Consider the following 18,567-nt stretch of genomic DNA (forward strand, 5'->3'; position numbering starts at 1 on the left):
TAGTAAATGCTGTATAGTGTGAAGTGTGGATGTGTTTAACAAAGTGGAAACTTTAATAATGAGACTAAGTTTCACTGCTGCTCCTAGATGTGTGTACCAAGTTCTCAGTGAAGCCAATGGGGCTTCTACATGGCTACAGAAAATAGAATAGGACTCCAGGAGCTCTGGAATTACATACACTCAAGAAGATCCCAGTAATCAAGGACACTGCATATATAAGGATCTCTTCAGCTCAACACAGAGCAACATCACTAGTTGGGTGGACCATGATAGCCATTCTGCACCAGCTGCACTACTGAACAATATCCTTAAAGGCAAAGTGAACAATCTTGTACAGTTGGTATTTTGGTGGCAGTGTAGGCATCTGGCATTATTACATTTATATACAAAATAATATATGTATGGTTCATTTTACCCCTCCAACTGAAAAAAGAAAATTAACATTAAGGCAGATGCATGATTTCTAGGGTTCTCTGAGGCATTTGAAAATGTGGGTTATTTTGTAAAAGCAACTAAATAAATTATATTCAAATGCCGGGCCAAATTCAGCTCTGGCCAACATTGCTAGGGGGAGCAGAGATACGGGCAGATGCATCCTCTGCTTCAGGAGTCCTGTTAGCCTGGCCAGGATTCCATGAGGTGGACCTTGGGGATGTATTGCTGGCTGCCCTTTACAGCTACACTGTATAGGAGCAGCCTGTGCCCCCATCTAGTGTTGGCTGTGTACTGCAGCATTTCAGCTGGCCAGCAGAATCGTTCTGTCTTAGGGTTTTTGTGCACGGGCTGGCATAGGATATATCCATCAATGGGAGGATAAGTCTAGCAATGGCTATTAGCCAAGATGGTCAGGGATGCAACCCCATGCTCGGGGCACCCCTCAACCTTTGACTGACAGAAACTGGGAGGGGAAGAAGGGTGGATTTCTTCAGAATTACCCTGTTTTGTATATGTCCTCTGAAGCTCTGGTAAGGTGACTGATGGAAACAAGATTCTGGGTTAGATAGACCAGTGGTTTGATCGAGTATGGCAGTTAATATAGGAGCTGGACCCCTGCCTAGTGCTCTCTTGAACCTTGGATAGATCCTGCCCTGCTGCTTATGCAGGTTTTGGAGAGGGGAAGAGACTTCCAGTATTCTCTGCCTGCCACCCCCTCAGCATACCGGTGCATCCTGTCTTCCCAAACGTGTATTTTAAAATGAAAGCCTTCTTCCTATATTGAATACATTTAGACCTTTAAACTCTGCCAACAGCAAGATGAGCAGGATGTGTGTCCTTTGTAATTCCATGTTCTGTAATGAAGCATTGATGTCCTAGTGGCATTGATAAAACTTCTTCATCTGCCCCATGGAAAAGTGCCTTTGAGGATAGTGTAGGGATTTCATGCTGCAGGCCAGCAGAGATTTGGCATGTCACAGAAATAATGCATTCATCCCCCAGAGGATGAGAGAGGGAATCTTCTGCTTTGGTGTTTACTGGACTGTTGGGAGGGATGGGGAATAGTGTGTGTGTGCATTTGTGTGTAATGCTGGCAGCATGGGTGGAAATGACTGTACCTTGCTCTCACTGGAGGAGGATAAAACAAAAGGAAAAGGGCATGGGAGGAAATCAAACAAAGGAAAAGCTGCATTGAAAGTAAAAAGCCCCAAATGAAAACACCTTACACATATGTATATTATAGTGAAAACATCAGTCCCAACTGAAATTGAATAGGCATTAAAAGAACAGATGAGGATTTTGATTTGTTTAGATCAGAGATCGGCAACCTTCGGCACGCGGCCCATCAGGGTAATCCACTGGTGGGCTGCGAGGCATTTTGTTTACGTTGACCGTCTGGAGGCATGGCCCCCCACAGCTCCCTTTGGCCGCGGTTCATTGTTCCTGGCCAAAATGTCTCACGACCCACCAGCAGATTACCCTGATGGGCCGCATGCCGAAGGTTTCTGACCCCTGGTTTAAATAGTAACATAAATAGGCATGTCACTTTACAGACATGTAAAATCAACATTTCTGCCCTGAAGAACATACAATGCAAAAACCAGATACCATGTGATGCTCCCTCAGAACTCATCACCTCACAGATGTGGGCCCAAAGTTAGCATGTGCTCAGATAACAAAGCAATCCAGTGGATTAAGCACAGGACTGAGTGTCAGGAGACCTGGGTTCTACTGTGAGCTCTGCTGCTGTTTGACATTGGGCAAGTTGCTTTACCACTTTATGCTTCAGTTTTCCTTCTGCAAATTGAGGATAATAACTCTTACCTGCTTTTCTAAAGTGCATTGAGCTCTGTGAATGAAAAATGCTATATACGATCTGAGTATTGTTGTGACAAAGGATGGAAACAAATATGGGAATGGGAATGGGAGAGCAGGAGGGAGAACAAAAAGTAACAACAATAAGTTCATGCAGATGCTTTCATCAGTAATGTGAGCATCTTGAAAACTTCATAATTTTTAGTGATCTTTCTTAGTCTATTATTCTAAAATTCTGATTGCTTTTTATTTGTATACAGTGAATTTCTAACAAAACAAAGAATAATATTACAAAGTGAGAAACATTTTATGAGGATAAATAAGACTGAACTTTATGAGTAGTAACTTTCTGTGTATGCCTCCCAGACACTTTATCATTTGTTCGGTAGAACTAGGTAAAATGTTTTGGACAAATAGTTTGTTCACTGAAAAATGGAGTTTGGGGTTGACCAAAACTATTTGTGAATTCAACACAAATTTGCTGAATAATTTCGTCCCTCCAGGTTTTTTCCCCAGATAGATTCACCATAGGACATAGGCACCATTCCTAAAAGCAGAGGAGCAGGAGTAGACCTTCCCTCTTATATCCTATAGTCCCATGGTTAAAGTACTCATCTGGATTATGGTGGGAGACTTAAATTCAGGTCCTTTTTCTAATGACTATTTAAGTACTTTATACAAAGTGGAACAGTTCCAACAAAAGAGACCTTAGGGGCTTGTCTTCACTATGGGGGTAAGTTGACCTAAGTTACGCTACTCCTGGTATGTAAATAACGTAGCTGGAGTCCATGTAGCTTAGGTCAACTTATCCTGGTGTTTTCATGGTGCTGAGTCGACAGGAGACACTCTCCGATCGACTTCCCTTACTCTTATCGTAAAGCTGGAGTACCAGGATCAACCAGAGAGTGCTCTGCCATCGGGTCTATTGAAGACCCACTAAATTGATCCCGGTAGAGCCCTGAGAGAACCCCCATATCAAAATACCCAATAGCCCAGTAGTTAGGGCACTTACCTGTAAAGAGGGAGATCCAACTTCAACCCTCTACTCCAAATTGGGGACTTGAACCGACATCTCCCACATCCCAGGCGAGTACTCTAACCACAGGCTTATAAAGTGGGGGAAGATCCTCCTCCAGTGGCTTTGTAAATGGCATTTCCGAATGTCCTTTGCTTTTAATAAAAAAGCTGTTAAAATGCCCCAAATCAATTTTTTTCACAGTTCTTTGCTTTCTGTGGAAACAGAATTTTTGTTTTGGGTCCATACAAAACTTTTTTCCTCCCCAATTTTTAGTTTGATTGGAGAACTGAGAAATCAATTCTTCACAAAGCTGTAGTTTTCAGTTCAGGGGGCTGGAACAATTTGTAAAATGGGGGTGCTGAGAGCCGTGGAAACAAACTGTTAACCCTATATATGATGGAAACCACTTCAAGCCAGGGGGTGCGGCAGCACCTCCAGTACCCCTAGTTCCAGCACTTATGGTTCAGTTGATATCTTTGGTTAATCTACATATAATATTTCAATAATTATTATAGGTAAGAGGAATTAAGGTATCATTGTTCTGTTTTTACACTAGTAGATTCTCATCCATTTTAATGGAGTAACTGCTTGCTTTAAGGAGTTTTTCTTAAATAACTACAGTTCCCTAATTTTTTGTACAATCTTGCCAATGACTCCTGTTGCTCATAGAAACACATGCTCTTCAGTTGAATACAAGGTTATGAGTTAATTAAGTTGTTCAAATGATTTAAACCTTAAGCATACAGCTTGAGAAAATGGCAGCAGAATCCGAAAAAGGAATTTAAGCATTAGCATTCATTCCCAGACTGTGTGATTAATGTTATTTCTAGGGGTAGACTAGCCTTAAAAGGTTCAAGTTTCAATCAGATTGATTGTGAAGTACAAAAGCGTATAGTTTCAAAGCGTCTTTCGAAATTCAAGCCTATCGCTAAAACAATTGTTTATGTTTTACAAATTGGTGATTACAAAGTGACAAATATCTTTAATGTTTACAATCTCTGCTGCAAATCCAGCTATGTTCAAACTATGCTTTTCTAGGATAGTAGAATATTTTCTCCAGTATTTTTACTCCAGATGCATCTTCGCTATCTGCCCATCTCTAATGCTGCAGCTCAACTGATCAAGTGTGGGGATCAATAAGATACTGTGTGGATGGGCTGAAATCACATTAGTGGTTCTACAATCAAATTTACATTATAGGTGCTTCCCTCCCTCTCTCCCTGCACAATTTTCTGTATTGCTGTTCCTCAAAATGATATCAGATGATTAAAAACATCTACAGTTGACTTTAAATAAAACTAATTAATTATAAATAGCAATTAATTTCTATTATAATAGCATCAACATTCCTTAACTCAAGACATGTATAAACAATGATTTAGTGCATGGCAAACAGGAGTATAAATCTACAGTGCTTCAGCTCACCATTTAGACAAGCCCTAAGATCAGGAGTGCATTGCGCTAGTAACTGCTCAGAGTTTACCTAGTAAGAGAAAGTCACTGCCCTGCAGAGATCTGTTTATTTCCACAATCCCCATTGTTTGATATGTTGCATTTCGGGCATGTGTATATGTCTCTTTTATTAGTAGAATGTCACTTTATGACAGTTCTTCCCCCCAACCCCTGAACATGCCAACACTTTAGCAGAGAGATATCATCTATTGAATGTATTAATAGGCTATGAAACAATTTAACACTGCTTTGCTATTTGATTTCATGGGTGTGAGGATTTACTGCTTGTGAAGGTGCTGGCCTATTTGATAAATGGGATAGTGTGCAGAGTTCACTACAGCATTTCTCAAATGTGGCCACCAGGAGTTTTTCCTGCAGCCACAATAGTCTCCTGGCGGGGAGGGAGTGATCCCCCATTTTCAGCCAGACGCTCTGGCGGCAGGCTTCAACCTACACCCTCCCACACTTGGCTTCAACCATAGGACTCTGGGGACTTGCTTCAGCACCCCCCACTTCAGCCTTAGGGCTCTGACAGCAGACTCTGGTCTTCAGTTCCCTGAGGTGGCGAGGCTTCAGACTTCAGCCTCCCCACACCGGCTTCAGCCCATGGCAGCAGGGCTTCAGGAAGGCCAGCCTTACTGAGTGCTGTGGTCAAGAGGCAAGGAGTGGCATAAGCCTGGGGTGTGAGGCTGCAGAATGGAGCTTGGGGCAATGTAGGGGAAGCAGTGGGGCTCAGGGGGTGATGGGGAGCCCAGGAGGGCAGTGACAGGCCAGGGTAGGCAGTGGGGACTAGAGGAGATGGGTGAAGGGAGGCAGCAGGAGCCAGAGGCGATGGGTGGGGGGTTGCAGGAGGCAGCGAGGGCCAGGGGCACCGAAATACAATTGTACATTATTTATATTATTGAGTCTGCAAAAGAAAAAAAACCCCACATCAATAAATTACAATTGTTTTTACTAATGTTAATTAAGTATTTTAGGAAAAGTTGTCAGAGTGGCCACCAGCAAGAGTTGATAGCCACGGTCTGTGACCACCAAACATTTTGCTGTGAGAACCCCTGCACTAGAACAACAAAAGGCTCACCTCCTTAAATGTGGGAGGAGGCCACTGAGCTCAGAGATCAACTGATTATGGGGAACAAGAATGAGAAAGCTGGGGATGGGGGGTGCAGGCCACAGGGTCAAAACAAGAGATCCAGAGAGAGACACTACATAGACAACTCCGGTAAACGCCCAATGCTTCAAGAAAGTCAGTGGGCGCCACCTAGAAGATAGACAATTCTGAATGCTGAAGTTCTGGATTTTTTTAAAGGCCGGTTTCCCTTTTGCATACACAAAATTGAATACACACGTATTTGCGTCTGAACTTTGCTAACGCTTGTGTACTCTTCTTAAATAGTCTAACACTTGCATGCACTCTGTGTTTGAGTGGTCCCAATGGATTTTGTGGTTGCTGCTTCTAACACTTGCATATGCAGGTATTGGACTATTAAAGTGTGTGCTCAGGTGTTAAAATTTGCACACGTGTATAGATTTTTGCACCTGCAAGGTACTGGCACAAGTGTGTCCACACACGCTTTGTGTGTGCTGAAAATTTATCTGTCACCTGCCAAATCACAGGCAGAGCTAAGTGTAAAACCCACACCAGTAGACTCCCAGTTCCAGGCTCAGCTGACTATATAATGGTAGCATTAATGCTGGACAATAGGCTGGTTGTAATTGACAACAGGTATTCTAAAATGGCAGTGACATTGCTCCTGAATATTTAGTGCATTACAACTGAAAACAAAGATAAGAGTTGATCAGAATGAGTTACTTGAGTTTGAAGTTGATTTCTGAAGTTTCAAAGGAAGGATATGCCTTTGTGAACAATTTATATTTTATGGAAGGCCCTGCTTTGTTCTTTTAGCTGTGCTTTAATGGAAACTTTAGGTAATATTTTTAACCTGAAATCTCAACAGAATTATCATTGCAAAACCTACAACTGTTCACTGTTTTCCGACTGTAATTGGAATTTATTGTATGTTACACAACCCTTTATTTCCAGCGTTTTAGTAGGAGAAGAGATTAAAAAAACTATTCAAAAGTTCACACAAAAAATATATTGCCATCTGTAATCATAGATTAGTTAGATAATAATAGCATTTACATGACACTTTTCATTTTTGGAGCTCTTCACAAACAATAAGTAATTCATTCTTCTTAACTAGATAAAATGTTCAGAGAATCCTGACTATTAGTCATGTTGGTTCCCAGTCATTAGCAATCAGTTAAGGCACCCCATTCCAATGACAGGCACAAGTGACCAGATCTACATGTGGAGCAAATTGGCGCAGCTCCATTGAAGTCAATTGAACTATGCAGATTATACTAGCAAATAATCTGGCCCAATAGGTCATGGAAATAATGAACATAATTCAGAATGGCCTAGGAAGGATCTAATAAACTTATGGGAGCAGCTTTCCATGGAAAATAACATTAGTTTAGGGCCATATTTTTAAAGTAAGGCATATAGAATTGCATGCATCAGTTTGCACTGAAATTATGAGTACAAAAATTGATGTGCATGTGCAAATCAGGTCCTCCCTCAATAACCTCTTCAGGTGGTAAAATTGATGAGGTTCCATTGAACTCAGTGGAATTTTGCCCATTTTAAATCAGACAAGAATCTGGTCTCTTTTGATAACTGGCCATGTGGGTGAATGAATACCTGATTTTTGCATGCACATCAGATATTTGCATGCATAAATTAACTAAGCCTGAGAGTTTTTTCTCCTCTATGATCTATAATTTAGTTAATTATTACTCTTCCACCTTTAAAGATTGCATGTGCCAGGAAGCAGAACATTAAATAAATGTTTGCCATTAATACAAATTAATGTGTTTTGACAGCTTGCTAATCAACTAAAGGAAAATGCTGTTACAGAAATATGTACAATTTCCATTTAAGCAATGGGTTTTTTTAGGTGGGTGGGGATTCATGTCATTAAAATATGTGCCTTTGAAAATCATATAGGTTATTCTAAATTTTGCTATCTATAATATGCTGATATTCAGACGAATCAGACGTTTTGTCTGTGCTTGCTTCATGAAGGGGAATGGATTTGTACAGAATCGTAAATCCATAGCTAATCTTGGTGGACATTTGACTTTCATGTGCCAGTTGCATCAGTCGTTTACAGTACAGAGAGTCTTAATTAATGTGCAAGTGATTGATTTAATATTGATTAGATCTTGACATCTTGTTGTGTACTTTACACATTATGCAGGTATGGGATGTTTCTGGGGAGCAGAGAGAAAGTTTTGGACACAGAAAGGAGTCTACTCCACTCAAGTGGGTTATGCAGGAGGGTGTACCCCAAATCCCACCTATGAAGAGGTTTGTTCAGGTATGTCTGTTTCCTTTGATTTCACAGATCATGGACCTGATCCTACAAGATTATGATCTATTTTAATGGGAGTGGAGGGTGATCAGAACCTCTCAGGATTGGATCCATAATGAACACTGATATCTACTGAACCAATCTAAATATTAATATAATCTAAGATATTTACAAGCAACCGTCATCCCCTAGTATCTAATTAGCTGGGGTGCATACAAAGAAACTAAGGATGGAAAAGAAAGGTTTACATTGTTTTTGTCTGTTATGTTTTCCTGTATGCTCTCAGGAAATTATAACTACTGTATATTTCTTCTTTGGAAAACCGATATTGTACAATTCTAACCATTCCTTTAGTACTGACAGAAGTCAGGAATCAGATCAGTCTTTCTTTTTGTCCCTAGAGTGTCTTCTGGTTATAAGTTTAAATATCATCTCTCTCCTGAATTATTTTCAATACTTTATCTTTTATATACACCCAACAGCCACCATCCCACCAGTCCAAAATAAAACTCCAGGATTTGTCCATGCTCTCACCAGTCCTTCCACCCTACTACATCCAAAAACCTTCCATTGTTTTTACCCATAATTCAAATCCCATAATCCTTTACAGCCATTTTACACTGATTAGTGCTGCTCTGAAAGTGTACCCATGCTGGGCATAGTTCTTCCAGCTTACTCTCCTACACAGTCGTTAGTAGACGACAGCTTTGAGGTTTCACTTTGCTTTTGTTCTCTTGTCAACACTTTTCATGCCAACTGCTGAGGCTGCTCTACCACTTTTGTTTATAACCGGGCACCTAGGGATGACATAAAACAGTGGAAAAAGTTTGGTAGTCCTAGCAATTAGTAGATGTCACATCAGCCGAAGAGAATTGCTGCAGAGTACCCAAGGAAACAGAAACCATCTGTAAATGAGCAAGATGGTGAAAAGTGATGTTGTGTCTTTAATAAGCAAGAAATGAAACACTTACAGGAAATTACTCTAGAAAGCAAAAATGACGGGAGCTATTTTTACAGAGGCACAGAGGTGTTCCAAAGTGTTCCTGAAAGGAAGGACTGAGTGGAAATGAACTTAAACCCCCCACCCCCACCCCCAAACTAGAATTCTGGGAAAGGGTACTGTACCTTTGGCATTAACTGGGCATTAACTGCCTGGGCAGTTGCAGGCTATACCCTAGGCTGGGGCACCTGAAGGCAGCTGGAGAGCACAGCCACAAGGAAAGTCATCACATGTTAAGTAAACGGCGCAGTGGATCAGTCATGTCTTTCTCATTTGTCTAGATCATCCATTACCTCCTTTCTGAAAGCTTAACTTCCACTGTATTACACCTTAGGCCTGGTTCTCCACTTCAGTGCTCCATGTGCAGTGTTTACGATTGTGTGTAGTCCTCTAGCCATCTGGCACTTTCAGTACATTCTCTTCAACAGCCTGACCACTAGCTGGTAAAAGGCCCACAAAATATGACCATAATTCCCCTGATTATCAGACCTTTTATATTGGATAGTGAAATATGTTACAATTTCCTCCATCCCAACACACACACACAGTCCGGGTATGCTGAGATTTATGGTAGAATTTTGAGGGTCCCTCTAAAGATGAAAGAAAAGGAGTACTTGTGGCACCTTAGAGACTAACACATTTATTTGAGCATAAGCTTTCGTGAGCTACAGCTCACTTCACCGAATGCATCCGATGAAGTGAGCTGTAGCTCACGAAAGCTTATGCTCAAATAAATATTTTAGTCTCTAAGGTGACACAAGTACTCCTTTTCTTTTTGCGAATATAGACTAACAGGGCTGCTACTTTGAAACCTCTAAAGATGCTAAGTGCTGGCTGCTGGCCAGGGGAGGTGTGAACAGAGGCTGGAACAGGGGATGGGCTGGGAGAGACAGTGAAGTATACTAATTACAGACCTAAAAGTGGCAATTCTTTAACAAAAAAACTTCAGAAACAGACTCCAAGGAGGGACTGCTGAATTGGAATTAATTTGCAAATGGGATACAATACAATTAATTTAGACTTGAATAGAGACTGGGAATGGATGAGTCATTACACAAAGTAAAACTATTTCCCCATGTTATTTCCCCCCCCCCCCGCCCCACCCCCCACTGTTCCTCAGATGTTCTTGTTAACTGCTGGAAATAGCCTACCTTGCTTGTCACCATGAAAGGTTTTCCTCCCTCCCCTCCCCCCCCCCCCCCCGCTGCTGGTGATGGCTCATCTTAAGTGATCACTCTCCTTACAGTGTGTATGATAAAACCTGTTGTTTCATGTTCTCTGTGTGTGTATATAAATCTCCCCACTGTATTTTCCACCAAATGCATCCGATGAAGAGAGCAGTAGCTCACAAAAGCTTATGCTCAAATAAATTTGTTAGTCTCTAAGGTGCCACACGTACTCCTTTTCTTTTTGCATTGTAGACTGGCTTCCTCCTGCTGGACTTCAGAATAGCTCCATAGAGAGAGAGAGGGTAATATCCTGTTGTAACAGGGTCCTTGGGCTGAAGAGCTTGAGGCTAATCCAGCCCAGAGTACCAGATGAGCCCCACTTGAGAGGGATCCCGTGATTCTCCTATAAAGAGCAGCTGGAAGTTGCAGGTGTGGGTATTGCTCAAGGAGAACAGAGACTGCTAGGAGTGAGTAGGCTCCGGCAGAGTCCTGGGATCTGGGACTAACACTACTGCCAGGAAGGGTTGGGAGTAACCTGCTAATGCAGGAGGGACCCTGAGCTGGCAAGGGAAAGAGTGCAGAAGCTCTCCAGGCAGAGGATCTTGGGATTAGGAAGAGAAATATTTGTTTGTGAGACTTTTAATTTGGGACTTGGAGTTTTATTTTGAGTTATTTTCTGTGTCTAAACCCCAGACCCCAAAGATGGGTATTTTGAGCTCAGGAAAAGCATGTGGAGTCTGTAAAGGAGCCCTTTCAGGGAGAAATTATTAGCAGGTCACTGGCACAGACACCCCTGGCCACGAGGGGGTGCACAGGGGACGTCCAACCCTGTTACACATGTATACTGTATTTGTCTATTTGATTTTGACTGTAAGCTTTTTGGAGTGTGTACCATGTCTTTTCATGCATAAATACGGCATAATAATTAATTAATTTATGCTCCTGGAATAAAGGGCAGGGGGGGGACCATAGCACCCAATCTGCAATTGGCTATATCAGGTGAGAGGTGGTCTAACAAAAGATAGCTCAGGTTCAGATGCCTTGAATGTGCACTGCAAAAATAGAGCATTACAATACCAATAATACTGACATGCACGTATGTGTATGCCTTTTACCCAAGGATCTCAGAGCACTTTATAAATTAGTTGCGTCTCCTAACCCTACTTTTGCGTATAAAGGCCACAATGGTACCATTTGCATAGTGATTACCTGTGTGGAAAGCAAGAGCAGCATATCGTGCCCAAAGTGGGGGAGGTCTTGGAAAGGAATGTCACACCTTCTCTTGCCAAATGGTGGAAAACAGTGGGGATTTTTAAAAAATGGAAAATGGCCTTTTCTAAACCATAGTTAAAACACTGAATGTATCATGTTTCTGTAAAACAAACACAGAAATGTTATTCAGTGACGGTTATGGTTGCCTCAGAATAAATCTCACCACGTCAAAACCTTAAGCTTTGTTTACACTAGAAGGGATTTGTCGATATAGCTGTTGATGTGTAGAGCTCTGTCCAAGGCATTTTGAAAGTTCACTGGATTCTAGCTGGTGGGAAGGTGGAAGAGCCATGATTTCTGCTTGCAAGAAATAGAGGTCAGACCAGTGTCATACTATACAGAGCATAAACAGTTGTTCTATAGATTGTCCTATCAATTGGTATGGTGTTGCCTTGTTAAATTGATGTTTAGAGATAATCAAGCTCTTGTGAAGCTTATGAATACACTGATAGAAAATTATTTTTACATTTCATAGTAAGTACTGTACAGATGAAAATATGAAAAGCCATTCTGCTGTGGATAAGCATTCTGAGCTATTTTCAGTGCATTAGACCAGTGGTCTCCAAACTTTTTTTGATTGCGCATCCCTATCAGTAAAAATTTTTTGAGCAAGCACCCCCAATATATGTATATTTATTTATGTATAAATTATATACGTGTACTACTGTATTAATATATTGTGTAAATTATAAAACATACACAAAAAATAGAAATTAAAAAAGATGAGATGATGAAATAAACAATATTTTTTAACTTTTTTATTTATTAACCGTACAAAAAACCTTTTTACTCTCACTAAAATTATTATTAATAATAATATTTTTAGTGAGAACAATGTGATTGAATATGCTTTATTATTTTTTGAAAATCTTGTTAGTTGATGTTGATATGTCTTCATTTTATGTTAGTTATGTTAGTTAGATATGTTAGTTGATATGTCTTCATTTTAAGAGAGGGAAAGCAAAAGGCTTGCTTCAGTGACCCGGTGCTTGTTTTAAATGCTTGCATGTAAATAGCATGATCACAGATGTGGGTGGCACAACAAAGGGAAATCTGTGTCACAGGCCAGTGCTGTGGGTTGCCCATCACACTCATTGGTAAGGAAGGAACAATCAGCATGGGGAAAGATTTCTCTTTACTTTTCCCAGTGTTCCCTGTTGCCTATCCAGTACAGTGTAATGTTCTACCAAAAATTATCAGAATATTGAGATAGTGGGCTATGACTTTAAAAGCCCAGCACTTCCTTGGGAATAAAACTGGGACATCACAACATCTTTCCAGGTATGTGTCTTACTCTCCAAAATGTTAAAATGCATAATTAAACTACAAGCATTAACCTCACTTTTTATAACTTCTAAAGGGACCTGAAGGATTTTAAGAACAGAAGCTGAAGTCCAGAAGATTAAAGTCTTCAGACAGTAACGGGAATAGTTCAGAACATTTTCTTTTATTGTGAAAGTCATTGTCAAGAGAATAGATCCTGTTGTGCCTTTGTCTGTCCTCCTTACAGCTTCTCTTATAAGAATGGGGTGTAAGAATTTTAATGACGTATAGATTCTGTGAAGACTATCAGTGCTCTGCACAACCTTGATCTGTTCAATATTCTTCAGCATGATTGGTTACCCATTCCACCTCTCCTCCTTTTTTTTTTAGTCTCACTCACCTGTGAGAAAGGGTGTAAAGGTCAACCAATCAAAGTACAAAACATTGAAAAGATCAAAGTTGGTTTCATGTATTAATACTTTTATAGAGTACATTAGATATTAGCATTCCATATCATTATATCTATTGTTATAGCCATGCCACTTTTAGAAATAGATGATCTCTGTATAGGCTTGAGATTATAGTCCCATGGTCCTAAATGTGCAGACAAAATCATGAGAAATTCACTGTAATCTCTTTTCAGGAAGTTGCTAAAGTAATAGAGTAACAGGATCACACTCATTTTCACTTCAGAAACCATCTTGTCATATGATAGAAGGTGCTGCTGAAATATTATGACCTTGGCAAAAAGAAGTCAAAGGGATACACTGAATTTCAGTTACCAGCTAACATTTTACCTAAAAAACTGTTATGGAAAGAATGGCACCTTTTATTTAGAAGAGCTTCTTCCTGTGTATATTCAGAGTTATTTAGTTACCTTTGCTGACCAGAGTCTGCAGGATCAAACCAGTGTACCGCTGTGCACCAGGAAATAAACAAGAATTTTGGATATTATCATTTAAAAATAAAGGACAGCATAAAAGCTTATTGGTAACCAGAATATCCACAATGGATGTTCGTAGCTGCTGAGGAGCCAGCTGGAACTTACTGACTCCTAAGAGCCCTGTGAACCAGTGTTTGAGACCCATGGTCCCTCTAAGGCATGCCCTCAGGGTGGCATGGGACCAGGCTTTTCAGGGCGATTCTTGGGGAATGTTTGTATGAGTGTGGAGCCATGTACATTTTCCGCCAGCTCCCAGATGTACCCCTCCCAGTCAACAAGGTACCAGAGTCTGCCATGTTTGTGCTTAAAATCCAGGATCTTGTGAACCACGTATTCCTTTTGGCCCTGTACCTGGAATGGTGGAGGAGGTGGCTGGGTCCTGTGAAGGAAAGGGTTTTCCATATAGGGCTTCAAAAGTGACACACAAAATACCGGGTGAATCTTCAGAGAGCAGGGTAGTTGCAATTCAAAAGTGACTAGATGTGTTGCAGGATCTTTAAAGGGCCAAGGAACTGAAAGTTCAGCTGGCAAATAGGTCTGATAGTGTGGAGATGCTCTATGGAGAGCCATACATTTGTCCTAGTGAGTAGGTGGGACCTTGCTGTCAATGTTGGTTCATATACCATTTATAGTCTGCTCTTGATTTTTCCAGGTGGTCCTTCACTTCTTCCTGGGCCTGATGAATCCTCTGCACTAGGTCTGAGGTGCCCGGTTTGGGAGAGGACACAAGTAATTGAAGGTGGAATTGAAGACGGTACCCATAGTTGATATATAAAAAGATGGGGGCTTTGACCAATAGGCGCATGGTCTGCATTGTTGTATGCAAACTCCATGTAAGAGAGAAGGGAGGACTAGTCATCCTGGTGATTAGTGATGTATCACTGCAGATGCTTTTGACAATTTGGTTGGCCCTTTCTTTTTGGCCATTAGACTGGGGATGGTAAGAAGAGGAAAGAGATGTGCGGACCTCCAACAGGCACATTGCCTCACACCAGAACCAGGCTGTGAACTGAGACCCTTGATTAGAGGTGATGCATTCTGGAAGGCCATGGAGGTGAACTATACGGCTAATCCATAGTTGGGTTGTCTCCTGAGTGGAGGGGAGGCCTGTGCAAGGGATGAAGTGGACCATTTTGCTCCACTACTGTCAAAATTGTTGCAAATTTGTTGGACTTTTGTAATTCTACAGTGAAGTCTACAGTGATGGCCACTCTGAGTGGAGAGGGGGTGTCCAAGAGCTGGAGGAGACCTCAGGGCTTATGGCATGGTGTCTTGGCAGGGGCACAAACATTGCAGGAAGCAATGAATGACCTTATCATGGGGCACATTTTTGGCCACCAAAAGGAGCAGGATATTAATCGTTGGGCCTCCAAGTGTCCCAAGTGTCCTGCTAGGGGAGAGTCATGGCACAGTTACAGGCTGCTACTCTGAAACCAGTTACAGGAAAGCAACTCTTGCAGGTCCTGGGGGAACATAGACATGGTCCCTTATATACATGATCCCTTCCTGGGAGTCACGCAGTTAATTGTTGCTAACAGCTTGTTTGTGAGTCAGAAATCCTGAGGCAGAGTGTATCTATGTGAATATATCCTGGTAACAAGCTGTACTGAGAAAGTTACAAGATTTAAAAATAAAGGTTGGTTCCTGGCTGGGGCCTCATGGGTTGGTACTATATCTGTGGGACAAGGTGTCAGCCTTGCTGTTTTTGGATCCGGGGTGACATGTGATGATGAAGTCAAATCATGAGAAAAATAGGACCCACCAAAGCTGACATTTCTTTAAGGCTTTTGCCCTAAAAAGATATTCCAGATTTTTATGATCAGTGAATACCTGGACTGGCTGGAAATCTCCTTCCAGGTAGTGCCACCTGCCACAAAGGTGTTTTTTTGTGATTAGGAGTTCCTTATCAAGTATTTTGTAGTTTAGCTCTGCACGGGGAGCTACCTCAAGCAATAAATTAGTGTAACACTTGTTCAGGACCAAGTCATTGGGAGAGGCCAGCCCCAATTGAGTATATTTGTCAAGTTTCTACAATGAAGGTTTACATGACATTGATGTCATGATGTTATGATAGCCAATATGGATGCAGCAGTAAAGGAGAGTTTCAGCTGATTGAATGTATATTGAACAATCAGGAGAACAATGGAACTGGGCATTTTTCTGGAGGAGAGCAGCGAGGAGCTCAATTTGTTTTGGAAAATTCAAGATGAATTGTCAATTTTTTAAAAAAAGGGCAAACCCCAGGAAGTGTTGCAGGCCACGTACTGTGTGGGGATTTGCCCAGTCTTGGATATCTTGGACTTGCATGGTTCCATCTGGATCCTTTCTGGGATAAGGTGAAGAGCAAGAACTCTTTGGAGACCTGATCAAAGGAACACTTCTTGAGCTTGGCATAAAGGTCATGCTGTCATAAGCATTCCAGAACCTTTCAGACATGAGTGGTATGCTGTTGAGGGTAGTCAGAGAAGACCAATATGTCATCTGGGTAGACTACTATGTACTGGTCAAATATATCTGGGAATACATCATTTATAAAATGTTAGAAGGTGACCAGGGCATTGGTCAACCCAAAGGGCATTCGTAGTGGCCATACCATGTTTGGAAGGCAGTCTTTCACTCATCCCCTTCCTTGATTTGCACAAGGTTGTATGCCTTCTCCCTCCCCAGCTTAGTGAATATATGGGCAGCCCCCATGTGATCTAGCAACTCAGGAATCGGAGGTAGCGGGTAATAGTTCCTGATAGTTATCTGATTCAGTGCATGGTAATCAAGGCAGAGTCAGAGACTGCTATCTTTCTTCTTGATGAAATGGACTGCTGTGCCAGCTGTCAAGGTTGACTTGAAGATAAACCTTCAGGCCAGGTAAACCAGAGCGCCATCAGCTCAGGTCCTGACATGGCATAAATTTGTCCAAAGGATATATTTGCTCTTGGCTGCAGCTCTGTAGTCCCAGTGTGGAGGCAGGGTTTCCTCATTGCTCTTTTCAAAAACATTGGCATAATCTTGGTATTTTGAGGGAAATTCAGATGTAGCTGCAATGGAATGTTTTGCTGGATAGCTGCCCCCTCATGAGTCTCTCAAGATTTGGATACTAGGATAGGATCTACTGGCCCCAACAGTGCTGCTGACAAAACAGAGTATGGGAGGAAGGGATTGCTCATTTTAGGAATTTAAGCATCTTTATGGTTGTGTTAATATTTGTGAATATGGGATGAGAGTCCCTAGGAGTTCACCTTCCATATTACCTTTATTGCTGCTATTAATTATTTTATTTTTACACAGGGCTACTAGTGTGCATGATGCTTTACAGACAAGTCAGAAGGCAATCCTTGCCTCAAGGGATTTACAATCTAAAGGATCAATTCTGCAAACCCTTTCTTCTGGAAGTAGTGATTACTACAGGTAGTAGCTGTACTGAATTCAAATGGGGCTACTCATGGTGGTAAGAACTATACCTGGTAGTAAATATTTGCAGGATATTTTCCAATGTTAGACATGTAACAAAAAATAAATAAAAATAAAATAAAAAATAAGGAGCACTGAACATAGTGGGTAAGGAAGAGTGAAAAACAGGAAGGGACTTCAGCTGTTGGTAGACCATCTTTCTGCAAGGAAACAGATGGTATAAGCAGTTTGGGCTGTTCATACATTAATTGTTTATTGCAGTGGATTTGTTTTATTTTACTGCTCCTAGTGCTTATTTCCCAAATTGAAATCTTAATTCCTTTGGTGACACAACACAACACATGGAGATGATGATTAATGTTTTCAGGAGCATCTTATCTCTTCCTGATATTGAGATAATACTGTAATTAATGCGTGTAATCATTATAACCAACTTTTACCTACCCCCTTTACGAGATACACACTCCTGTGCTTATGTCTGAAAGTCTACAAGTTGCACACAATTTCATTCACAGCAAGATAATAATTCTCAGTAATTTTAAATGAGAGCCTGGATAGCATGTATCTCATATAAATGATGAGAAAAATCTGTTTTTAAGAGCTTAAAATTCTATTTTTTATCTAGCTTTCTTGATAAGACTATAATTTTTTGTTTATAAAACTGAAAGTATTAGGCCAAATTCTGCTGAGTTATACACTTTAAAGCACCCTGACTTCAAAGGAGGTTGCTCAGGGCGTAACTGAGCAGAGTTTGGTCCTGTGAGAAGATGATACAGATCCTTTGGGGCCCTTGTGGCCTCAATGCATTCCTGTTTCAGTTTCCCTCTTTAAAGTGAAGTGGATCAGCTAAATATATAGCTCTAGTTTTTCTTTAGATATTTAATAGAACTTAGAAACTGAGGCCAAGACCCTGACCTTTGAGGATGTGGGCTTGAATCTCCTTATTACTTTTGGCAGGTCTACATTACAGCCACTACAGAGGCACAGCTACAGCTGTGCTGTTGTAGTATAGACACTTCCTACATCAACAGAAGGTATTTTTCCATCAATGTAGGTAGTTCACTTCTCTTATAGGTAATGGCTAGGTTGACGGAAGAATCCTTCCATCAACCTGTCTCTACACTGGAGGTTAGGTTGACCTGACCATGGTGCTCAGGTTGCAAAATATTTCACAGCACTGAGTGACCTAGCTAGGTCAACCTAAGTTTTAGGTGTAGACCAGGCCGTATAGTCTTTCCAGGCAGATACGGATTTAGTGCTCAGAAAGAAAGTAAGTGAAAATAAATGCAAGCTGTTTGAAAAGTTGAAATGTAAGAGGAACAATGTGGTTTCATTTACACTTTGTGCCATTGAATTTGTGGAGGACATTTTTAAGGAGACTTTGCTGTAGTTTGCTTAGTGTGCTGGCTTTTGGT

At 41.1% G+C, this 18,567-nt stretch overlaps 1 protein-coding gene and 1 long non-coding RNA gene across 2 annotated transcripts in view; one reads left to right on the forward strand and one right to left on the reverse strand.

Moving 5' to 3' along the window:
* Positions 1 to 18,567, forward strand: part of MSRA (methionine sulfoxide reductase A) — a 461,649-nt gene that overhangs the window by 236,616 nt on the left and 206,466 nt on the right. The window contains exon 3 of the mRNA XM_038396785.2: positions 7,987 to 8,106. Coding sequence (XP_038252713.2) covers positions 7,987 to 8,106 — 120 coding nt within the window. The remainder of the gene's footprint in view (positions 1 to 7,986; positions 8,107 to 18,567) is intronic.
* LOC122459162 lies at positions 7,986 to 9,568 on the reverse strand. Its single transcript, XR_006279666.1, has 2 exons — positions 9,430 to 9,568; positions 7,986 to 8,897 (listed from the first exon to the last, which is right to left on the reverse strand). It is a non-coding gene; the product is annotated as an uncharacterized LOC122459162 (long non-coding RNA).

This window comes from Dermochelys coriacea, chromosome 3 (assembly GCF_009764565.3).
Source record: "Dermochelys coriacea isolate rDerCor1 chromosome 3, rDerCor1.pri.v4, whole genome shotgun sequence".
In the NCBI taxonomy this organism is placed as follows: Eukaryota; Metazoa; Chordata; order Testudines; family Dermochelyidae; genus Dermochelys; species Dermochelys coriacea.